Here is a 25,532-nt window from a genome sequence, read left to right as displayed (position 1 = left end):
CCCCAGGACTCTTCCCTGTTTGCTGTAGTTCTCGACTCTTATACAAGCACCACCCTTTCTCAAGATTTTTAACTGCTCATGGTGTCAAAAGGGAAACTGTGAAACCTTTTCCAGTCAGAATACATTGACGTAAAAATGTCCCAGGCATCTTTGAGCCAAAGACTGAAGAAAGTCAGCCACGCTTCAGGGGCTATCAAGACAGCTTTGGTGGGTACTTCCTCCCAGAGCGGGGGCAGGGATTTGGGCTGAGGGACAGCCTGGGACCTTGGTGTCTTCATGATGGAGCTGGGCTGTCTGAGGCCCAGGGAGTCAGCAGAGGACAAGCAGCAAGGGAGTCCCTACCCCTTCTAGTATTTACCAGGTAGCAGTGCTCAGGAAATGATGCCATCAGTCGTTGCTTAGACCTGATGTCTGGGAGTTACTCTCAGCTCACGCTGCACATTCTCACCAAATACCAACCAGTTCTGCCTCCTATGGCTCTACTTCTCTCCACCCCCCCCCCCAGCCCCCAACAGACCCCCCCCACCCCCTCCCACCTCTGTGGGCTGCCCCATCTCGCTGGATGATACAGCAACATCATTCCTTGGCCCTGTTGGCTCTCCAAGCCTCCTCTCATCCCACGTGTCAGGGCCCCCCTCATACTCAGCACTCACCCAATCTCATGCCTTCCGGCCGCCGCTGCCCCCTTGCCCTCTTCCTTTAACAACTCATCCTCTCCTTCTGCCTGAAAGACTTGGCTTTTAGGTTTCACAACAACTTGGCGAAGTTGGCATTATTAGCCCTCTGAAAATGGCCCATAAGAGCTGAATCAGGGATTTGAACTCATGCCACGTGTTCTGGGGCAAAATAAAAAGCAGAGCATAGAGGAGGGGTAAGGTCGGTGAGGCCACGGGGCCAGGCGGCACTGCTGGAAGGAGAAACAGAGAACTCCCAAGTGTCTTAAGCCAGGTAGCGCTAAGAGGATCATGGGGCAGCTCGTTCAGGATCATAATGAAGGAGTTTATTATTTGGGGGAATAAAGCATGAATTAGGGTTAATCAAAATCTCTTAAGAGTAACATATGTCATTTATTTCAGATTCATGTGAAAAGTGGCGATCATATGAAAGGGGCACGTATGCTTATCCGGGTGGCCAACAACATCAGCAAGTTCCCGTCACGTACGTACTGTTGAGAAGGACCTGTCCCCCACGTGTGGGCCTCAGTGTGGCACTATAAGATCGACAGTCACTAACCGCGCCAGCCACTGTTGTCTACACAGATTAACTCATTTACTCCTCTCACCCACCCCAGCAAGTAGTCTAATGGGACCCCAAGACCACCCCCAAGTTCACTAGGACTCACACAATGCAACCCACAGTCGTGCCGGAGGCTAACATTTATTATAGCAGAAGAATACAAACCCAGAGCAGCGAATGCAAAAGGCACACGCATGGGGCGAGGTGTGGGTGAGAACGGGTGCACGTTTCCGAGTCTCCTTCAGCAGAGTCACACGGGACACACTCCTCCAGCAGTGAGCTGTGTGACAGCACATGTGAAGTGTCTACCAGCGGTGCTCATGAGAGGCTCAGGGCCCAGGGCTTGTACCGGGGGCTGTCAGACTCCCAGAAAGCAGGTGTTCAGTGTAGACCACACTGTTTGTGCAAAGAGTTCAGGTACAGTGAGCCACTCTGATCTGGAAATGGGAGAAATGCCCCCAACATCCGAGTTCCCAGATGCCAGCCAAGATCACGCACATCTTTGTAAGGATAAGAGCCTCAAAACTACACCCATGGGCACTATCGTTTTCCCTGTTTTACCGGAGAAGCAAACAGAGGGGAAAGAAGTGAAGTACACTTGCCCAAGACCGCACTGTTCAGCTAGTAAGTCTGACCCTGTTCTCAGCCAGGCCACCGCTGCTACAGAAGGTCCCCTCATTCTTAGCGACATGTCATTCTAACATTCTTCAGTTAACAGACTTCCTCACACTCTGTGTCGGGGGTCAACAAAGTCTTTCTGCAAAGGTACAGATGTCAAGTGTCTGGGGCTTCATGGACCATAACGTCTGTCACAGCTACTATTTTTACATAAACCATACAGAAATGAATGAGTATGGATGTGTTCCAACAGAATTTTATTTTTTGGGGATGCTGACATTTGAACCTCATATTATTTTCACATGTCACAAAATATTTTTCTTTTAATTTTTTTCAACCATTTAAAAACATAAAGGCCCTCTTAGCTCATGAGCCATACAAAAACAGAAGGCCCGATTTGGTCCACAGGTCAAAATTCACCAACCCCTCCTCTATAACTGTCTTCTTTTTTGTTACATGAAAACGACTTCACAATTAATTGTATTCCATGCTGGCTAAGGGAGCAGCAGGGAACAGACACTGGTAGGGCCTTTCTAGAAAGCAATTTGGCAATCTGTGCTAAGAGCATTTTTTAAAAAGTCATGTTCTTTGATCCAGTAATCCACCTTCTGGTATCCGTCCTGAAGAGAGAGACACCCGCTGAGGTCAGTGCATAAACTTACTAATCTCCCTGACCATTCACGGGCAGTCCTGTCACGTGCAGAGACACATCTCTGGTTTGGGAGGATACGTGCAAAAGGGGACCTCAAGGGAGTGCAGGTCCGGTGCTCCAAGGCAAAACACAGTAAAATCACAGGGAAGATACTCTGATGCGCCCCCTTGCCTCATGAAACAGGTCCTAACTGGTTCTTTGCCAGGAAGAGCAAACTTAGACGTGCGATCGTGTTGTCCTCCTGAATGGGGACAGAGTCGGGACAGCAGAAGCACTGGCTTCCTGCCCTCCCGTGTGTGTTGCAGACATCGTGCCGATCCTGACGTCCACGGTGATCGAGTGCCGCCGAGCAGGCCTGAAGAGCTCTGCTTTCAGCTTCGCGGCCGTGCTGATGCGGCCCGAGTACCGCAGCAACATAGACGCCAAATACAAGAAGAAGATCGAGGCCATGGTCAGGTAGGCAGGGACAGCTGCTTCCACTGTCTCACCGCATCTCACAGATGTAGTTTTTAGACTCTGGCTGCTCAGGTGCGGCTCAGGGAGAGAATGGACTGGGGTGGCCATTAGGACTGTATTGAGCAACCAGCAGCAGAACACCCAACAATGGCTTGGAAAAGTCAGGATTTACTTGACTCTTAAACAAAGTGTCGTGATTCAGGCCTGCTGTGTCCTGGTGGCAGCAAGGAGAACCCTCAGTCTTCTAGCTTTGTATCTGGAGCACAGAAGTGTCCTCCTCGTGGAGAGTTGCGGGGCAGTGGCGGGGGAGTGGTTGCTAGAGCACAGTCATCCCGACCGTCCAGGGCCACTGCGGCCTGGGCCCCAGCTCAGAAGAGACGCTAGTCATTCTCTCCCCACGTGAGACTCCTCTCCAGCTGGGGGGTCTAATATGGTAACTGCTAGCCATGTGTGGCTATCTAAATTTAAATAAATTAAATCAAATTTAAAACTCAGTTTCTCACACTATCCGGATTTCAAGTGCTCAGAAGTTTCACGTGGCTCCCGGCTGCCACACTGGAGAGCGCGGGAACACTGCCGTGGCCACGGGCACTTTGGCGAGACAGCCCTGGATAGCCTTGACCACTTCAGTCCACAAAGGGGAGAGACGGGGGGCGGGGAGAATCGGGCTTACCCCATCAGTGGCATCCGTGGCACAGGAAGAGGAGAGAGCACGAGCCACCCATGTTCTGTGCCATTTACTATGCTGCAAACTCCAGCCCCCACATGTGGCCGGGATGATGAGACACTCTAACCCCTCACTTCCTCTCCCTCCGCCCTGAGCGGGAGTGCGGGCTGATGGGAGCTTCTCCAGCCTCAGATCCCGACTGTGCAGAAGTAGGCATGTTACGTGATCCTCTCTCACAGGAGACCCGATACCTCCGAGACAGAAGAGCCCACAACCCCGTGTCCATTCTGCGAATTTCTTCTCCCCGAGTGTGAACTCCTCTGTCCTGGATGTAAAAATAACATCCCGTATTGCATTGCAACAGTAAGTTTGTAATACGTATGTCTTTATATATATGTATTTATAGTCCATTTGAATACTTGATGTGTAAAAAGCAACACTTGGCAATCAGATGGTCCTGGGCTTAAATCCTTCTGCCACTTTACCGGCTCTGTGATCCTCTGCAATTTGCTTTCCCTTGCTAGGTCCAACCGTAACAGCACCTGCCTATTGAGAGAAACTGCAGGCTGATGACAGGACATATGTAAAGCCTCAGTGCTCTCTACCTGGCATACTGAATAAGTGGTGGCTTTTATTATTCGTTTTAATATTAAGACCTTGTAGAAAAATTTTTGAAGATTTTTTTGAGAAAGAGAGAATGTATGCACATGTGGGGAGTGGGGGAAGGAGCAGAGGAAGAGGGACAGCTGACTCCACGGTGAGCACGAGCCTGACGCAGGGTTCCCAGGGCTCAGTCCCCGACCCTGAGATCATGACCTGAGCCAAAATCGAGTTGGACGCTCAATTGACTGAGCCACCCGGTGCCCGCTGTTAGAAGATGTTAAATACTAGATTATTTGTTAATCACTAGACTAACATAAACTTTATTTTAAAGGGACATAAATTTAGGTGATGATATCACAAAATTGAAGACCATTCTTTATACATGAATTGATAAATGAAATCTGGCTTCTGTCTGTTTGCCCCCATCTCTTTCTAGTCAATTGCTCACCTTATTTAGAGGTCTGGCTTTTAATTTTAATACACTTATCATAATTGAATAATGGCAGGAAATTTTTAAACGATGAATTTTACTCTTAAGTGTACTGTTTCCAGGGCCGACACATGTTGAAGGATGACTGGACCATGTGTCCACATTGTGACTTCCCTGCTCTGTACTCGGAATTTAAGATGTAAGTGTGCATCGTTTTACTCGGTCATTCAGATTTACCCCAAAATAGGCCTTTCATTCAACCACTCTTTTATTCTGAGGTCTCCTTATTCATATTCCTGAAGATCTCTAAAGGCCCAAAGCTTCTGTGACCTTTGAGAACATTATCCTTAAAGGGGATCTTGCATGAGACTGAATATTCCTGGTTCTTAAATTGTGTGATGAATATGTACCAAGGAGGTGTAGACAGGATTGCTTTTCCCATTAGAATAACCTAAAGCTAAAGGAATATTAATCTCCTCTGCCTTTCCCTCCCCGAACAGCATGTTAAACACGGAAAACACATGTCCTATGTGTTCTGAAAGATTAAGCTTTGCTCAACTAAAAAAAATCTCCGACTGTACCCAGTTCCTGCGGACAGAGGTGGAGCAGTGAGTGGCCCATGCAGGTGAGTCCCAGACCATCTGCTCCCTTCCCCAGGGCGCAAGGGTCTGGAGTAGGCAGGATTTATCGTTTGTATTGGCTCCTTTTTGTGCATCGTGTAACTTGTCCGATTTGAAGAATCTGACAACAAACCAGTTGATGTCCTTTAAAAATGCCGGTCACACTGTCTCCATGGTGACAAAGGCTTTTTGGCCGTGTAGCACCATGGATTCCAACTGTAATGTATTTTATCAAATCATAAGGGCTTCTTTTTAATCAGTCCATTAAAACTAGAGCCAGCTAGTAACAGTGGAGTCTTTTAAAGTTCAGAATATATCATAAAACTTTTGGCATCCACAGATTGGAAAAATACCTTTTTCTTTCCAAGTCTCGTTGGTAGCCATGTAGAAGGGGCCCACACCCCTTCCATTTGCATTCCATCGGCAAGAATTTACTCAGAGCCACACACACTGCAGAGGGAGGCAGGGAGGTGTCGTGTCTCCCTGGGAAGCCAAAAGCCCTGCCCAAACCTGGGAGGCTCTTCAAAGAGAAGCAGGGAGCTCAGTCCCGGCCACGGCATCTCCCCTAACCTGCTTAAAAGGCAACTCGGTTTTCTCTCCATCTGCATCATCTCAGTCAGGAGCAGCTCCACTCCAGCCGCTGGTCTGGGTGGAAACCCGGTCATTATCCGTGACTCATCTCACCCTCAGCCCTGTCACCCAGTCCATGGGCAAGTCCTCTCAGTTTACCTGCAGTGTTACCAGGTTCCTTCATAAACCCTCCAGGGGCTTTTTCTGACACATGCAGAAACAAGGAGCATCCGCCGCCCTGTCTGCTCCCTGTGCTGCAGCCCCGCTAGGTTTTTGCTGTTCCTCGCGTGCTCCCGCTTTCCACGGCACCCGCAAGCGCTTACACTCCCATCAGCAGCCTACGAAGGCTCCGTTTCCCCACAGCCTCAACATCTTTTTGTTTATAATCATTCTAGTAGGTGTGACGTGGTAGCTCATTGTGGTTTTGATTTCCATTTTCCTAATGACTAAGGATACGGAGCATCTTTTCATGTGCTTGTTGGCCACTTGGGTATCTTCTTTGGACAACAGTCTATTCAAGTCCTTTGCCCATTTTTTTAACTGGGTAATTTGTCTTTTTATAGTTGAGTTGTAAAAATTCTTAAGAGATACCAGTGTTTTATCAGATACATGATTTGCAAATTTCTTCTCTCATTCTGTGGAAGAAGTTTTTACTTTCTTGATAGTACCCTTTGACGTAAGCATTTTTGATTTTATTATTTATTATTTAATTATTTATTTTGATTTTTATTTTGAAGTTTCTTTTTTTTCCCTCTGGTTTCCCACACCCCCTCTTTTGGTCACATCTGGACTCTTAGCTAAGAGTTTTATAGTTGTTGCTCTTCATTTACATCTTTGATCCATTTAATTTTTGTGTATGGTGTGTGGTCAGGGATCCAACTTTCTTTTGCCAGGTATGTGTTCCAGTGCCTTTTGCTGAAAGACTGGTTTTCCCCATTGTTACTGGGTTGTCTATCTTCAGATATATTTTACAAATATTTTCTCTGTCTGTGGCTTCCCAATTCTTTTCCTTAATGGTATCTTTTGGTGAGATTTTGTTGAATTATAATTTATACATTTTTAAGTTTTATGGTTATTGTATCCTGTCTAAAAAAGTATTTGCCTACTAACAAGGCCCAAGCATATTCTAGTATATTTTATTCTAGAAGCTGTAGGTCTGTGATCATTTTGAAATTATCTTTGTTTACACTGTGAGATGAGGACTGAGATCCCCCCTGCCCCAAGTGAATAGCCAGTCTTCCAGCACCATTTATTGAAAATTCTTTTCTTTCTTCATTGAATTGCTTGGGTGCTTTTTGTTGAAAATCAATGAGGTTTTTAAATGTTGATCTATTTCTGGACCCTCTCTTCTTTTCCATTAATGTATTTGTCCCCTATTTCAATACTACACTGTCTTGGTTACTCTGACTTTCTAATACATCTTAAAGTCCGGTACTGTGGATCCTCCAATGTTGTCATTTTTTACCAAGATTGTTTCAACTACTCTTAATGTTTTCCATCTCCCTATAAAATTTCAGAATAAGCTTGTCAAGTTCTATTTTTAAAGCTTGCTCAAATTATGATTGGGATTTGCTTCGTTTTCTTGTGGCTATATAACATATCACAAATTTAGCATCTTAAAACAATATACATTAAGTCCATTTTCTTTTTGATAAATACTTGACATCAGTTGTTTAAGGTGTATAAAAAATGGTTATGTATGGAGAAATGATTATTACAGTAAGTTAACATCCATTACCACACAGAAGAACAAATTTTTTTTATTGAGAACTTTAAATCTCTTAGTAACTTCCAAATATACAATATGGTTAACTGTAGTTAACATATGGTACAATACATCCCTTATGACCATGTACCTTTTCACCACTTTTATCCATTCTACCCACTCCCCACCCCAGGCCTCTGGCAACAACAAATTGTTCTCTGTATCCATGAGTTCCATTTTTTTTTTATACACATGAGAGTATACAGTATTTTGTCTTCCTCTAATTTCACCTACTGTAGTGCCCTCCCTCAAGGTCCATCCATGTTGTGGCGGATGGCAGTATTTCCTTCTCTTTCATGGCCAGATAATATTCCCGTGTGTGTTCATGCATGCATACACATGTGCCATTTTCTTTATCCAGTGTCATTTCTTTATCCAGTGTAGATGGACGCTTAGGGTTGTTTGCTTGTCTTGGCTATTGTAAATAATGCCAAAATGGGCATAGGAATACAGATATCTTTTCAAGACAGTGATTTTGTTTTTCAGATAAATACCCACCAATGGAACAGCTGGACCACATGGTAATTCTACTTTTAATTTTTTGAGGAAGCTCTATACTGTTTTTCACTGTTGCTGCACCAGTTTGCATGCCTACCAACAGTGCACAAGTGTTCCCTTTCCCTCACATCTTTGCCAACACTTGTGATTTCTTGTCATTTTGGTAATACCCATTTGAACAAGTGTGAGGTGACATATGATGGTGGTTTTGATTTGCATTTCCCTGATAACCAGTTATGTTTGGTAGCACCCTTTCATGTCCCTGCTGACCGTCTGCCTATCTTGTTTGGGAAAATTTCTTTTCAGATCTTATGCCTATTTTTAATTGATTTTTTCCAACTGAACTGTAGGAGTTCTTTATATTAATCCTTTATCAGATCTATGATTTACAAATATTTTCTCCCAATCCATATGTTGCCCTTTCATTTTGTTGATGGTTTCCTTTGCTGTACAGAAGTGTTTTTGCATCTATGTTCATCAGGGATATTGGCCTAGAACTTTAGCTTTACTGCCTTTCCGCCTTTGTTTTTGGTGTTGAATCCAAAAAATTGTTGCCAAGACGGATGTCAAGGAGCTTATTACCCTCTATATTTTCTCCCCACCCCCCCATTTTCTTCTAGGAGTTTTATGTTTTCAGGTCTTCTGTTCAAGTTTTTAATCTGTTTTGAATTGATTTTTGTGTATGATGTGAGCTAGTGGCCCAGTTTTCCCAACACTACTTATTAAAAAGATCCTCCTTTCATATATATGTGTATACACACACACATATATATGTATTTTTTTCCCTTGGCTCGTCACAAATAAGTTGACCATATATACATAGGTTTATTTCTGAGCTCTCTATTCTGGTCCATTGATCTTCACATCTGCTGTCTACTGTGTGACTATTTTTATGCCAATACCATACTGTTTTGATTACTACAGCTGTGTAATATAGTTTCAGGAAATGTACCTCCAGTTCTGTTCTTTCTCAAGATTGCTTTAGCTACTCAGGATCTTTTGTGGTTCCATACAAACATTAGGATTGTTTATTCTATTTCTGTGAAAAAAAATCATTGGAAACTGATAGAAACTGCATTGAATCTGTAGATTATTTGGGGTAGTATGGACACTTTAACAGCTTTAATTCTTCTAATCTGTGAGCATAGAATATCTATGTATTTTTCTTTAATTTCTTTCACCAGTGTCTTATAGTTTTCACCACACAGGTCTTTCACCTCCTTGGTTAAATTTACACATAAGTATTTCATTCTTTTTTATGCAGTTTTAAGTGGAATTGTTTTCTTAATCTCTGATAGCTCATTATTAGTGTATAGAAATGCAACAGATTTTTGTATATTTTGTATCCTGAAACTTCACTGAATTCATTTATGAGGCTTTAACAGTTTTTTAGTGGTCTCTGGGGTTTTCTACATATACCATGTCATCTGCAGTTAGTGACACTTTAACTTCTTCCTTTCCAATTTGGATGCCTTTTCTTTCTTTTTCTTGCCTAACTACTCTGGCTAGGACTCCAAGTACTATGTTTAATTAAAAGTGGCAAGAGTAGGCATCCTTATCTTCATTCTAATCTTAGAGGAAAAGCTTTTAAGCTTTTAACCATTGAGGAGGATGATAGCTGTGGGCTTGTCTTATATGGCCTTTATTACGTTGAGGTATGTTTTCTCTACACCCACTTTGGTGAAGTTTTGTTTTTTTTTTTTTAATCATTAAGTGGATGTTGAATACTGTTAAAATGCTTTTTCTGTATCTACTGAGTGATCATGTAATTTTTATTCTTCATTTTCTTAAGGTGATATATCACACTGATTGGTGTGTGAATGTTAGACTATCCTTGCATCCCTGGAATAAAATCCAGTTGGTCATGGTCTATGATCCTTTTAATGTATTGTTAACTCTGGTTTGCTAATAGATTGCTTAGGATTTTTGCATCTATGTTCATCAGGGATACTGGTCTAGAACTTTATTGTGATATCCTTGTCTGGTTTTGGTAGCTAATGCTGGCACATAAAATGAGTTTGGAAGTGTTCCCTCCTCTTCTGTTTTTTTGGAAGAGTTTGAGAAGGACTGGTATGAATCCCTTAAATGTTGGTAAAATTTACCAGAAAAGCCATCTGGTCTTAGACTTTTGTTTGGTGGGAGTTTTTTCCCATTACAGATTCAATCTCCTTGCTAGTAACTAGTCTGCTCAGTTTTCTGTTTCTTCATGATTCAGTCTTGTAAGGTTGTATGTTTCTAGGCATATTCCATTTCTTTTCTAAGTTGTTTCATTTGTCACTGTGTAGTAGTTCATAGTAGTCTTTTATGATCTTTTGTATTTGTGTTAGCCATTACACTATCTCTTCTTTCATTTGTTTGAGTGCTTTTTTTCTCTTGGTGAGTCTAGCTAAAGGTTTATCTATTTTCCTTAACCAGCTCTTAGTTTTATTGTTCTTTTTAGTCTCTTTCCTTTATTTCTGCTTTGTTATTTTTTTTCTTCTATTAACTTTAGGCTTAGCTTGTTCTTCTCTTTCTAGTTCCTTGAGGTATAAAGTTAGGTATGTTTAACTTGAGATCTTTCTTGTTTCTTGACGTAGGCATTAATTGCTAGGAGTTTCTCTCTGAGAACTGCTTTTGTTACCTCCCTTAAGTTTTGGTATATTGTCTTCCCATTTTCATTTGTCTCAAGATATTTTTTCTTTTGATTTCTTCTCTGACTCACTGGTTGTTCCATAGCATATTGTTGAATCTCTAAATATTTTTAAACTTTCCAGTTTTCTTCTTATCAATAACTTCTAGTTCCATACGATTGTGGATAGAAAAGATGCTCAGTCTTCTTGAATTTATTGACTTATTTTCATAGCCTAACCTGTGATCTGTCCTGGTGACTGTTTCATGTGTGCTTAACTCTGTATATTCTGCTTTTTGATGAAATGCACTGTAAATGTCTGTTAAGTGTGGTGTTTCCTTGTACTGATTTCCTGTCTGGATGCTTTGTCCACTCTCTGTCCCCTACTCTTACTATATTGCTATTTCTCCCTTTAGACCTTAATTTTTGCTTTGTATCTTTAGATGCTTCTGTGTTGGATGCATACTTACAAATGTTATATCCACTTTTGTGTTGATCTATCATTGTGTAATGACCTTCTTTGTCTCTTATTGCAGTCTTTAAAATTCTTTTTGTCTGATATAAGTAAAGTTATTCCAGATTTCTTTTGATTTCAATTAGCCTGAAATATTTTCCATTCCTTCACTTTCAGCCTGTGTCCTTAAAACTAAGTCTCTTCTCAGCAGCAGGATAGATGGATATTGTTTTTTAATCCATTCAGCCATTCTTGATCAGAGGATTTTAGCCAGTTTGCATATAAAGTAATTATCGACAGATACGGACTTACAAAATAGCCAGAAAACAATAAAAATGGGAGTAAGTCCATTGTTCTTTCCTTCTTCTCTTGCTCTATGATTTAAATGACTTTCCCTAGTGGTATGCTTAGATTCCTTTTATCCTTTGTGTATCTACTGTAGATTTTTGTTTTGTGGATACCATGAGGATTACGTTAAACCTATTTTAAGTTGATAACAAATTCTGAGGCTCTACATTTTTATCCCCCGTTCTGTTTTTGATGTCATAGTTTGTATCTCTGCATCTTGAGTGTCCATTAAATTATTGTCATGATGGTTATTTTTACTACTTTTGTAAGTGATTAACCCACCACCATTACAACAAGATTATTCTGAATTAACATATTAACCTTTAAACATTCAGATTTATAACTTTTGTATGTCTTCCTCTATTAACCAGCACTTCCAGCTTAAACCACCTTTAACATTTCCTGTAAGGCTGGTCTAACTGTGATGAATTCCTTTAGCTCTTCTTTGTCTGGAAAACTCTCTCTCTTTCAGTTCCAACAGACAATACTGCCTGGTAGAATATTCTTGTTTCACATTTCTTTCACAGCAGTTTGAATAGGTCATGCCACTGTCTTCTAGTCTGCAAAGGTTTCTACTGAAAAAGTTGCTGATGATCTTACAGGGGTTCCCTTGTATGTAACAAGTGGCTTCTCTCCTTTAGCTTTTAGCAATTTAATTATAAACGTGTCTTGGTGTGGGTCTCTGGGTTCATCTTGTTTGGGAACTCTGGGTTTCCTGGATCTGGTTATCTGTTTCCTTCCCCAAGTTTTCAGACTTTCTCCTCTCTTTTGGGACCCTTATATTGTGAATATTGGTTGATGTTATCCCATAAATCCTTTAAATGATAATCACTTTTTTTCATGCTTTTCTCTTTTTGCTCTGCTGATGAGTTCCATGGGCCTGTGTTCAGATTCATTGATCCTTTCTGTTCATTTAGCCTGCTATTGAACCTTTTTACTGTATTATCCAGTTCAGTAGTTGTATTTGAGTCTGTGATTTGTTTAGTACTTTCTTCACTTTGTTCATGAATTGTTTTTATGACCATTATTGTAAACTCTTTATCATGTAAATCACTTATCTCCATTTTGTTAAGGTCTTTTTCTGAGGTTTTACCAGTTTTTTTGTTTGGAACATATTCTTCTATTTCCTCATTTTCATTGACTCTGTGTTGGTTTCTAAGCATTAGCTAAAACAGCCACCTCTCCGAGCCTAACCATTCAACACTGCCCTGGTTCTTCTTTCTTTGTTGCTCCCAGTTAGTTGAGGGTATGCCAAGACGTGTCAGTATCCTGAAGGGGGAAATCTCAGTCAGCATCTAGATGCAGATTGATTGAAAGCTGAACTTCAGGCCACAGTTATGAAGCAAATAAGCCTCTTTCATAAAGACTGGGCATTTCTGTCTGCTGCTTCTGCATTAAGCACTGAAAGACTAGCTGGTTAAGAATGGTTTCTGTTTGTGACAATCTAATTAGGACTTGCAAATGTAAAGCTCTGCTGGCCACCAGAGCTAGGTGATTATTGGGTGTCCCTTGAGCAGCAGCAGCAACTGGAGTACCAGACTTGTGCATAAGCTCCTTTTTGAGAGATATTGGCCACCTGGCACAAGGCAGAGAAAGAACACAAAGATGGTGCTTGCTAGCCTCCACAGTCTCAGCAGAGTGTTGCAGTTGGCCCTTAAGTATATGTTAAATTAGGAGCCTGCTTCAGGCCAAAGCTTTTAAGACAATAGGCCTTTTTCAGACAGGGTCCATTCCACTCTGCTGCCTCTGATCTGGGCCCTGGGGGATTAGCCAGGGTGGGTCCCTGTGATCTCATTTTGAACTGTTTTTTAGTTTGCCATATCCTTTTAGTTCTTGTGGATACGGGGCCTGTTGCCTTTTAAAGCTAGAGATTTTAGAGGTCTCTCTCAGGTGGAAGTCTTAAAAGTCAGGGCACCAAATGTGGGGTCCAAACCCTTTACTCCTCAGGGAGAGGCTAGAACCTATTGAATTCCCTCCTGGTTGTGTGTCGTCATGCTGGGGTGGGGTTTACAGCAAGATTTCCTCACCCTCTCCTACCCATTTTGCTGTGGATTTTTTCTTGTTCACCTGATGTGCAGGAGTTACTTAGCTAGTTTCTAGGATCTTGTTCCATATGCAGCTGTAGATGCACTGTGTCCATGGGAAGAGGTAGTTCAGGATCTTCCTGCATTGCCATCTTGAACCAGAACCTGTCTCAGAATTTCTGAACCAGAACCTATCTCACAATTTCTGTGAATCAGTAATACAGGCACGGCTTAGCAGAGTCTTCTGTTCAGGATCTCACAAGGCTGCAGTTGGTTGGACCTGCAGTCCAATGTGAGACTTTTGTCCAGCGTGTTTGTTGGTGGAATTCCATTCTTACCATCAGAGTACTGAAGCCTGTGAATCCTAGAAGCTGCCCTCAGTGTTCTAACACATGGCATTCCTTTCAACATGGAACTGTGCTTCCAGTCCAGCATAACAGTCTCTTCCAAGCCTGTGAAGTTCAAGGGTTTACATGGAGTGCATATGCAGATTTGGGGGGCAGTGCCCTTTTCTCAGGGTATTATCCCTTTCACTTCAGTAGTTCCACCAGGCCCAAACTCTATTCTCTGACTCTTTGAGCTAGGAAGACTATGACTTCTCTCTGTCCTCATGGACTTACCCTCAGGTCAAACGCACAGGAAGATGAATCTTACCCAGTGGACTTCTCTTCTTTCAAGAATTGACACCTTCCCAATTTCTGTCAGCTTTTGGTTGCTCTTCCAATACCTTTGAATAGTTGTATTTTGTCCCGAGTTTGTAACTATTATCTGCAGGAGGATAATCTACAATTCTACCAAAGGAGAATCTTGCTTAGGTTTTTAATAATCCTACATAGACTCTCTCCAAACACTATCCCTGTATTAAAGTAGAGGCTTAATCCCACAGTTCCTATATACTTGCAGATATGCTCCGGTAAATTATGATTATGCACCATCTTTTGAAAAAGTCACTATAAATGTCTTATTGAACAATGAATAGTGGTTGAGGCTACTGTTCACTGACTCCTTTTATTTTTAAGATTTTTTTTTTTTTTTTTTTGGACAGAAAGAGACACAAGTGAGAGTGGGAACACAAGCGTGGGGGAGTGAGAGGGGGAGGAAACAGGCTTCCTGCTGAGCAGGGAGCCTGATGCGGGGCTTGATCCCAGGACCCTGAGATCATGACCTGAGCTGAAGGCAGAGGCTTAACAGTTGAGCCACCCAGGTGCCCCTCACTGACTCCTTTTAGACAAGGAACCATTAATGACCATTCAGTTTCAGGAAAATCTTCACAGATTGCTGAGCACTTACCCTGCATTTTCCCATTCTTCCCAATAAAGTGACTATTATCATCACCCTCACTTTATAATAGTTCAACAGTTTGCCTGTACACTTTTAGTCAAAGCCAAGATTTAAACTCAATACTGATTATAGACTGGAGGTTTCTAACTTGAATAGTCATTGCTCCACATTCCAGAAATAAGCAAAACTTTTGTAGCATAGCTTGGCTTTATTAGTGCATGCCAGTCATTTGAAACACTTCTAAAGATGTGGGGTTTGTCTTTTCTAGATATAATGTTCCTGAAAAGATACCACTTTTCGACAGGAGGCGAAGTTTCTACCCCTGGTGGTTTCTGGATACAGAAAAAAGAAAGACTCTTCAGGTCACAGACATTGTACAGTTGCCATTGTAGAATGGCAAAATAGTGACATGTAACCTTGCTGTTTATTATACTTCATAGAGTTCCTCTTCAAGTTACGTATTATATGCTCTGCACTGTTAATAGTAGCCTATGATGTAACTGTAAATATTCAACTTTTTGATAACTTTTATATTTTGAAGTGTCTCCTTTAAAATAAAATCATTCATTAGATATTTGTAATGTTTTTCCTGGATTTAAAGGGAGATAGCATTGTGAAGTTCGGGCAGCAGAGACATTAACACTTAAAAGTCTGAAATGCAAGTTTAGTAGAATCAGTCCTAGAATAAAAACACCAATTTAAAAGAATGAAACTATAAACCGTAAGCTTTTATCTCCTGTGTTAATTCCTTTCACAAAATTAAATCATCTAACTGCCCCTGAAGACATACATTTTTCAAAATCTTCCCCGTATCACACACACCTCATATTTTTCCTGCATCAGTATATGCTTCCTTGTCATCCAAAGCCAATGTCTCCAAAGTCTGGGCAGCTGGCAGTTAGTCCGAGAGCCTAAATTTGAATGTTTCAGATGATAGGATCTTACCGTATAGCCACCAGCATCCTGAGTATTACAAGTGTACCTGCCAGCCTACGGTATTAGTACCTAAGTGACAATCATGTCTTCCTGTATCCAAGCATCCACATACATGATACCTCCAACTTTATGATCTAATCATCCTGCAAAGCCTGGCTAAAGAATAAGTGATACAAGTCACTGTCATTAAACTCACCCATCATCCTCTTGTTTTCCTATTATCACTGGAAGGATGTTGTAAAGTTACAGGAATAAGAGCCAAAGGCACTGTGGGATTTGAGTGAGTAAAGCACACCATAGTTGGAGAGTTATCGGCTTTAAACATTCACTGATAAGCATAATTACCCCAGAACTTATTTAGGAAGATACAACAATACTGCTCCTTGTTAATAACTTCAAGAGGCCAATAATGTTGCTGCAGTAATGGACCGCAAACACTTAACAGGATGAAGGAGAAGGCACAGTAGTTTGTTACAGCTTCCAAAATGGCCAAGACACAACAGGTCTCAAAAGAAGTATGCAGTTTTATTCTGCAAAGCCACATGGCATCACAAAGCTCCAGCAGATCCATGTTGACCTCCTATTTTAAAGAGCAGGCTTATAATCTCTAATTCTAAAAGTTATTTATCTCATACACTGATTATGCCAATCATAGAGCATTTAGAATAACAAAATCATAATTTACAAGTAAATTCATACTCATTGCTCTGGCTGCAAGGAGCTTACACCCTTTCTTGGGGAGAAAAAACAAGTAGGCAGCATGACTTTCATATCAGAAAGCAATAGAAATAGGAGAATGTGTGAAAGCAAGCCATGCTCACCCCACTGGTGAGGTGAGTTAGTCATCAATCGAGGAGCTCTTCACTGAAGCAGAAGTTCCAAGCTGGGCTTTGACAGAGAGGGACAAGGCCAAAGGCGATGTTTAATTTCCATAATGAAGTCAGGCTACAGGAAAGACATTTTTCACACTCGTAAATACACTTTAAATGTCTCAAGAACTTTATGTCTCACCTCCCAAACAAGACTGTCAATTACTCAAAGGGAGGAAATAGTATCCTAATTTTACATGCCTTTTAGCACATACCTCTGAGCATTTACTGACAAAATTCCAAAAGAGCTAGACAACTAAACTCCAGGCTACTTCCACGGCCTCAGAGCCACTCTGCAAGTACAGTTACAGAACCATCCAAAATTCCAGTATGATCTGTACAATCGCTCACAGGGCAGAACCAGAGCTCCCAGAGGAAAAGTAACGAAAGCCAGCATTCATGTTGTCCCAAGGCAGAGTGAGACAGATCCTGACCCAGCCTACACCCTACTGGCTTAAACCTGATGAGCTGAGACTCTGGAAGGCTGAAAATGTGGCTTACAGTCACCCATCCCCTCCAGTGATGCCACAGGGGCCTCTCCATGACATGCTGTTCATGACAGAGATCCCGCTGGCACTCACAGAGGTACTCAGGTTAGGAATGAGAGTTCTGACTGTCCCAACTGCTGAAGTTCTGCTTCACACAGCTGGTTAGTGAGGAATAGAGTTAGCTTTTTACCCAATCATTTGCAAACTAATAAGGAATGTAATATACCAACATATTATTTTACTGTACAAGATGACATTTTAAGAATTTGCACATATGTCGCGTGGAACATTTTTATTCCTAATTTATATTTTGTATGATATCTGACAATATACAAAGAATACCAGCTCTAGGTGGTGACTGTTTTGTATTATGATTTATTTACAAAATTTCACCACATCATAGTAACTACCTTTTTAAAAAAAAATCGGCATTGGTCCTATAAAGGCCATTAGGATAAATTCTTAAGCCTACAAAAGTCGCCTTAGTACCAATGTTCCCAGGCATATTACTGTTACCTAAAATCTGACTCCAAAGCCCACATGTAGTTTCTGATTATACACAATTTGAAGCACAATCTAATTAGATTGACAGGGGACAGTGGAGGACCCAAGCAGTCCTATCAACCTCTATAAGAGGCGTATGTTAGCCTACTGGTTACATCCCTCTAGCTGTACCACCATTTATTTATAATGGGACCACGGAGTTGCCCCATTATACTAAAATATGATTCCTTTGGAAAAAACAAGGCATTATCTAGACAAGCTAGACTGGTCAACAGGGCAAGTAAAAAGTGGCTGTCAGTAGTGGAAAACAGTTTCACTTCTTTGAACTTTTTCCTTTTCCTTTCCTGGACTCCTTATCTTTTTCTGATTTTGAAGGCTTTGAAGATTTTGTCTTTTTCTGTTGGGAGAGAAGAATGCACAAAATAGTTAATAGCTGTATTTGAGGCAGTGAAATAAGTCAATTTCTACAATGAAGCAAATCTTTACCTGCAACTTAATAAAAAGAAAGGTTGCAAACATCCTTCAACTACCACTACATCTGATGAGCTTGCTTTGAAGCAACAACTGGGCTAGTTGGGGCCTTTAACTACTGAAAAGCTATTTAGAATCTACAACTAAGATATGTTCCCCAGGCACACAGAGTCTTGGATTTAGGAGATAGGTACATTTAGGGAAGACAAAATAAACAGGACATAATTTACTAATAAGATAATGTTTTAAAGAAGAATTTCCCATCAGTTTGAGAAGAGGAGAGAGGGAGACAATCTCTCATGTCTATGGAAGACTAAAGAGCTATACTGGAGAAGGCCACTTTTCCCTCCCCTGCATATACAAAACAGAAATGAGGGACAAGAATGACACACACTAAGGATAGAAAAGAACAGAGACTAGATTCCTTTGCCTTAGCCAGCGGTAAATGGTGAGCGGATACCATAAATGGTTTTAATCTTTCCAAGCACAAGATGGTTTCATCCTGAGAAACTTCTATAGGCAGTTCGATGGCGATAGCAAAACAAATTACAGAAGAGAGAAACAGTTTCACTGAAAATTTTTTTCTTAATGAAACTGTAAAATATGTGCCTATTGTAAAACATACCAATGACCAAACAAAAATGGTACTTTTTCTAAAATAGCATATGACCATCAATATGATGGCCTATTTTCTTGCTTTCTTCCACTATTATAAGCAGCTATTTATAAGAATAAAATCTACACCTTTCTCCACCCTCAATGTGATGAACCTAAAAATTTAAAACAGGCCCTGAATGATTTCAGAAGGCGAGTTGTACACAAGAAAGGATAAAAATACTGAGGGAGTATCATGGCATTTCCTGTCTGTAGCTTAAAATACTACCTTGATCATTGCATCAGTTTCCATAGAGTCTTGGTCTTTCTCATCAGATTGAGAGTCATCTTCATTTAACTCTTCACTGTATTCAGAATCCAGCGCGGGGCCTGTGCTGTGTCTGGGTGTCTTTACAGCCTGAAGGGAATATGGAGTGAGGTGGACTTCCTTATTGTAAGTTCTCGTGAAGGCTGCTTTCACCTACGGGAAAGGAATAGAGGCTGTTAAAAATATAAGGGCCAAAAAGTCCTTTTAAACTAAAGGTTTTGTGAGATCCTGCAAGATCCTTAAAATATTCTGCAAAATATTATATATGTACATTTAAGTGTATTTCTGCACATTTTTCTGTGATGATGTTCTATTATTTTTCATGACATTCTTAATAGAGCCCGTGAGTCAAAAATAAGAACCAGTATTTGGGAACATTAGGCAGACAAAAAGAGAGAAATTTAACTTGTGAGATTTAACCGTGCATTCCACTGTTCTACAAAGTAAGAGGTACAGTGAATCAGTAAATCAAAAAAGACTTACAATATGGTCCAAGTTAAAGTTGGCCCTTAGGTACCACAAAATACATAAATTACCTTTATCATCAGAATAATGGTTATTTAAAAATACTAGCTTTATCATAATAATAATGGTTAATTAAAACTACTAAGTAACTTGAAAAGCCTTAACTTGAAGCTTCTAAACATAGTTGTAGAATTAGTCCTTGAATTCTAACAGTGGTGGTCTCTTGGGAGAATTTACCCATAACCATAAAGTCAGATCAAAATTCTAAAGAAGGCAAGCCACAGAGAATATTTATCTTCTAAAATGGCACCAAAGAAATAGGCAGTGTGAGGTATTAGATATTATAAATTCATGTTATGTCATTTTAATTTTTTCATGCTCATTATAAAGTATAACTATTATAACTATAATAAATACTAAATTCACAGATTAGGCAGACTGAGAAAAAGTATAAAAATCCTCAGCCAATAAACACATCTTTCTTTTCATAATGTTTTACCACCGCCTGACTTACTTCCCCAGGCTCATCATTTTTACAAGGAATACATTTATATTTGCTTCTCTAGATTTCATGTCTTGCTTTTCCACTCAATGTTAAGCAATGCTAAACCTACAAATCGTTAAGGTCAAATCCAGAACTCCATTCTTAATACTGCACTCAAACAGAATCTTTGGAAAGCCTAGGCCATAAGAAGGAAAAGCATTTAAAGGGGAAAAAATTAAACCGCTTTAAAGCACCTACAACATTTCTTTTTTTTTTTTTTTTTTTAAAGATTTTATTTATTTATTTGAGAGAGAGACAGTGAGAGAGAGCATGAGCAAGGAGAAGGTCAGAGAGAGAAGCAGACTCCCCGCGTAGCCGGGAGCCCGATGCGGGACTCGATCCCGGGACTCCAGGATCATGACCTGAGCCGAAGGCAGTCGTCCAACCAACTGAGCCACCCAGGCGTCCCTAAAGCACCTACAACATTTCTGAAACACTTCTACTACAAACCTGGCAATTACAAAGTGATGGAGAACCAGTAGGTTACATAATTTACCTTGGGATCCAGCTTGGAGAAGGGACTAGGTTTGCCTCCCCAGCTGCTCATTTCCATGATATTCTCAAAGTCTTCTTTCATCAAGTAGTAGGCGTCCATAAGAGCAATGACATCCTGTACTCCTTCTACCCCTTGTGAGATCAAGGGCTGTACAAGTGCACCCCTTATATGGGACAGGTAATCCATGTTTACAGTCCTTTTGCTGGAGTAAGTCCTTAAGCCAAAACAAAAGAGACATAACTGTAGTCAGTGGCAAACTACCACCAACTCAAGCCATAGTGTGCTGAAGTTCAATCCACTTTTACTAATGCCCAATGTCATGTCTACTATTGAACAGCTGATAGAGAAAGCCTAGCACGACACCATCAGGATAATGGACACACCAGTGTGCTCAAAGGGAGTAAATTTTCTACTTATCTGGATCGGTGAATGAAAAACACAAATGTAGGTTCCATTACCAATCTACTCTCAGAGCCTGGGCAACACAAGAATTCTATGTGCTCATACTTAACTAAGCCAAAGATTACTCATTCCAGTTCCAAATATTAAAAATATCAGTAAAAGGCAGCGAGATTTCCTACCTCAAGTTCCACTGCTACTTCCTACAAGAGGGTCTGTTACACCTTTTGATCTTTGATTCTAACAGGCAAAATTACACATAAATATTTCCCTCATATTTCCTAATACAGTTACTCTGAAATCTTTAGTTCTAGAGCAGGGTCTTCCCCAAACTAAGAAAACTGCAGAAAATGTCCCTGTATAATCAAAGGTGGTCCACACTTGTGAGGGGAAGGCTTCAGGAAAAAGTCTGCTGTGAACGACACTGTTATCATGAAATGACTTTCTCTCTTGCTCTTAAATACTGTCACTTAAAGACAGAAGATAGATGAACAAAACAGAATGCTACCACTCAAAATCTTTCCAATCCAGCTGCCTCCATCATCAAATGAAGCAATTATATGTGTGCATAATCCATAAATTATATGTGTGTGTAAAAAATTATATGTGTGCATAATCCAAACAAGAAACCTCAAAAGCTGCTGGGCTTCAAAACCCATAAAAATGTTTAAATTATTCATGGGTCCTGCTCTTGTCTTCAGGTAACTGAGTCTCAATAGTTCTCTTGATTTGAAATCTAGAACCCTGCCCCCAACTGTTTTACAACCTAGGCAAAGAACCAAAAAAAACCCTTATTTTAAATTCATCCATTTCCTCAAGATTCAGTCTTCCATTGTCAAGCACAACTTGTGCTTGAAGACAAGTATGAGCCCTAAACCACGGTGCCTAAGAAAATCATGAAACCTTTGTCAAAACTGTTCTCTTACTTTGTTCCATTACTGTTATCTTCTATTTAGAATCACAGAAAATTCAACTCTAGAGAAGTCTAAAGGTACTATCTAGTGTTCCTAAATCAAGGGTTCTTAACCTCAGAAATCTATAATTCCCCTAGCATTATTTGTGCATTAGCACAATTGGGAATAATAAAGATCAAAGAGCTTTCCAGATTCTCGAAGGCATCTATAACCCCAACAAGTACTACTAATAAAATCACTTTATCTTTAAAATCCACTTTAAAGATAAAGAGAAACTGAGATCTATGAAAATACAATGACTTAATTAGGGTTGAAAAGTTAAATAAGAAGGTCCTAATTTACTTAAAAAATTGTGAAATTCACTATAGATATCCTCTGCTGATGACAATCTCGTATACGTGATTCATTAAGGAATATTTACTGACCCAATTTTATATGCTGGATGGGCAGGCCTACCTTCCACCAGAAATGTTTGGTCTAATGGGAGAAGGGGACAGACATACAAAAGCACAGCCACAAAAAAAAAAAAAAAAAAAACTGGAAGTCCAGTGCCCACAATCTACATGAATACAGTGGGGGAGTCAAAGGCAATACCCGCAGGGCACAGGGATGCATCACCTTTTTAAAAAACAGAGGGCAGGGAGGAGGAAAAGAGCTCAGAGCCTGGCCTCCCCCTTGAGCAATGAGTAGAGCGGTGGGAAATGCAACCCTTTCTAATTTCTAGAGACCACGGACATCCCTTGGCTCATGGTCTCTTTTCCCATTTTCAAAGCCAACAATTAACATCTTAAAATGTCTTTCTCTCTCTGTGGCTTGATATGGCTGCCTCCCTTTTTTCTTTTTGGTAAAGACCCTTGTAATTACACAGGCTTGCCCATATAATCCAGGATATTCTTTGCATCTTAAGATGGCAATAAATTCGTGTTATTTTAAACCATTAAGTTTGGGTAATTTGTTACAGGAACCATAGGAAATGAATACAAGAGTCACAAAAAAAAAAAGAAAAAAAAAAGACCCATGCCATAGACTAGAAAGAGGGAACACAGTAGGAAGCAGAATTTTACAGGAATCGAAGAAAGAAAGAAATTTCAGTTCAGCTTCAAACAAAAGTTCTGAGTGGACCAATGTTAACATCGTCTCCAGAGATCAGAAAGAGAAATAAGACTGCTCAAGTTCTTCGTGGTTAAAAATAAATTCCTGAAGTTCACTTAATATTTGTATGCATGCACATTCTCTAAGTTTCTGAACTTTAACAACACTGTACCAAATAACAAGAGTTTTTGGACTTCATTAAACTTCTCCAAGCACACGGACTTTCAATCATCGGCATGTCTGCCTCCTGTTGTCTCATGCTGAACTATATCCCCTATCCTAAATGACTTGGTCAGTCTACTACTAGGATAGCTAAAAACTGGTTTATTTATTTAAACAGTACCCTTTTTCCTGTTAAGTTATTTGGAAGCTGAGACATTCTGTATACCTACTAGTAATAGGCACAGTCATAATGATAAACAGTAGCACTACCTCAGATTTACATAGCTTTATTTTTTTAAAGATTTTATTTATTTATTTGACAGACAGAGATCACAAGTAGGCAGAGAGAGAGGAAGGGAAGCAGGCTCCCTGCTGAGCAGAGAGCCCGATGCAGGACTCGATCCCAGGACCCTGGGATCATAACCTGAGCCGAAGGCAGAGGCTTTAACCCACTGAGCCACCCAGGTGCCCCAGATTTATGTAGCTTTAAACTTAATCTTAAAGTTACGGATTATCTACCAACTGGGCTTATTCTCCAAAGTATCCCTTTAAGTGATAAAACAAGTATTATATGGATTATAGATAATTAACACCCAGGCCAACAAAATATAAGGAACTTATCCAGGACCATTTATCTAGTTAGCAATAAAATCAAAACTAAGACACCAATCTTTTGACTGACGCTATCCTCACTGGATAAAGACTAAACACGCTACGCTGAGAAAATGCCAGACCTGGACTAACACCACTTACCTGAGACTCATGTGAAGTGCTAGGTCCTGCACAATACGATCATGTTTGCCGGTAGATGAGTGCCTCCCCAACCAGCTTGGGAAGGTTGGAAACTGAGTCATGTACCCCCTCATTAACTCTCCAGGAAGAACACTGGCATAAATGGCCTGAAAAAAATCAATTGCAGTCCACTGAATTCAGTGCAAAGTTGCTTCCTATGCTACTGGCTTCCAAGGAGTCTCCAGCAAATGAAGCAACACTGTCCCAGGTACCTAATTCCAGAACATCACACCCTTTCCCTCTGTCTCTCTTCCATCTGAGAACAGCGGATCGGTCCAAAACATGTTATGGCTCTCAGAGAGATCATGTGGCATTTCGGCCTCCTTGACCAACTGATCCCAAAACACCAGTTACTTCAGGAGGCAGAAGAGACTTTAAGAGGAACATGACTGGCTTTAACATGAACTATTGATGGCACAGCTGGATCAAAGCATGGAAAACTGAACAGAGCATTAAGTAAACTGGCACTTGGGAAAATATTTTTAAAAAGGTATCCTTGAATGTCTTTTAAATCCAGGGCTCACACTTTTTAAAAACTGGAATTATACATAAATTTTGTATCCTGCTTTATTCTAATAATATTCTCTCATAAGCATTTTTCATATTAGACAGTCTTTATAAATGATTTTAAAGACTGCACAATATTCCATCAAGAATGTTTACCATACTCATGCTCCTATTGCCAGACATGGAGATTTTCTCTGATTTCTAATAGTCTCAGAACTAAGGTAATATTTTTGTACATTAAGCTTTTCTCATGTTTAAAGTTATTTCTTTAGGATAAATTTTTAAAGTTACAATTATTAGTATAAAAACTGAACACTTGTAAAACATAAGAGAAAGGATTCTTTATATCCAGAATGAATCTTTGTTTTTTGGTATCCCAACAACGTACAGGCAGAATTAAGAGAGGAGCAGGCCTTCCAGAAGTCCCTTGCTTATTATTACTCGGGACAATAATACTGTATAAATATGTAAAACTCAAGAACAAGTAACATTCTTAATTATGAAAGTTTGCAAAACTCTGTTTTGAGTGAAAGTTACCCCTTACACAAAGTGCCCAGTATAAAGCCGCCTCTTCAGCAAGGAAGAAGAAAATCAGAGTTCACGTATCAGAGAAGTAGCCCCTGACCTGCCCTGGCCGCATCTCCCAGCAGGAGCTACTCAGTCACCACCGGGGAGCACCAAGAATGACAAAAAAGAAATGGATTGATTCTTAAGGTAAAACAGAGCCAATGAAACTTTTGACTAACATCTTATTTATGTCTGGAATCTAACATTCCTATTTCCACATGTCCATTCACATAAAAACATTTTGAAACCCTGAAAAATCTGGCTATTTTTATGTTTTATTTTTATTAAGAAATTGACAATTGCGACCCCAGAGTGTTTTTTTTTTTTTTAAGATTTTATTTATTTATTTGACAGAGAGAGATCACAAGTAGACGGAGAGGCAGGCAGAGAGAGAGAGAGAGAGAGAGAGAGGGAAGCAGGCTCCCTGCTGAGCAGAGAGCCCGACGCAGGACTCGATCCCAGGACCCTGAGATCATGACCTGAGCTGAAGGCAGCGGCTTAACCCACTGAGCCACCCAGGTGCCCCAACCCCAGAGTGTTTTAATCTAGAACAGACAATATCTTGGCCGCAAGA

The 25,532-nt window shown here is 40.5% G+C and overlaps 2 protein-coding genes across 4 annotated transcripts in view; one reads left to right on the top strand and one right to left on the bottom strand.

Annotated features, from left to right (window-relative positions):
- LOC111149143 (WD repeat domain 19) overlaps positions 1 to 16,577 on the top strand; it is a 96,525-nt gene extending 79,948 nt beyond the window's left edge. For both annotated transcript variants that reach the window (XM_022506086.1, XM_022506088.1), the window contains 6 exons: positions 1,077 to 1,158; positions 2,812 to 2,962; positions 3,869 to 3,992; positions 4,785 to 4,861; positions 5,163 to 5,287; positions 15,099 to 16,577. In XM_022506086.1, coding sequence (XP_022361794.1) covers positions 1,077 to 1,158; positions 2,812 to 2,962; positions 3,869 to 3,992; positions 4,785 to 4,861; positions 5,163 to 5,274 — 546 coding nt within the window. In that variant the 3' untranslated portion in view covers positions 5,275 to 5,287; positions 15,099 to 16,577. The remainder of the gene's footprint in view (positions 1 to 1,076; positions 1,159 to 2,811; positions 2,963 to 3,868; positions 3,993 to 4,784; positions 4,862 to 5,162; positions 5,288 to 15,098) is intronic.
- A 78-nt stretch (positions 16,578 to 16,655) lies between these two features.
- The window catches only part of LOC111149144 (replication factor C subunit 1), a 76,470-nt gene continuing 67,593 nt past the window's right edge, over positions 16,656 to 25,532 (bottom strand). Inside the window, exons 22-25 of one of the 2 annotated variants that reach the window (XM_022506089.1) lie at positions 23,846 to 23,991; positions 20,526 to 20,739; positions 18,982 to 19,173; positions 16,656 to 18,024 (exon numbers count right to left, since the gene is read on the bottom strand). In XM_022506089.1, coding sequence (XP_022361797.1) covers positions 17,941 to 18,024; positions 18,982 to 19,173; positions 20,526 to 20,739; positions 23,846 to 23,991 — 636 coding nt within the window. In that variant the 3' untranslated portion in view covers positions 16,656 to 17,940. The remainder of the gene's footprint in view (positions 18,025 to 18,981; positions 19,174 to 20,525; positions 20,740 to 23,845; positions 23,992 to 25,532) is intronic. The other variant, XM_022506090.1, reaches the window with a different exon arrangement.

This window comes from Enhydra lutris, unplaced genomic scaffold (genome assembly GCF_002288905.1).
Source record: "Enhydra lutris kenyoni isolate GAN:26980312 unplaced genomic scaffold, ASM228890v2 scaffoldscaffold21, whole genome shotgun sequence".
NCBI classification, from domain to species: domain Eukaryota; kingdom Metazoa; phylum Chordata; class Mammalia; order Carnivora; family Mustelidae; genus Enhydra; species Enhydra lutris.
This window is presented reverse-complemented; position numbering and strand designations above follow the sequence as displayed.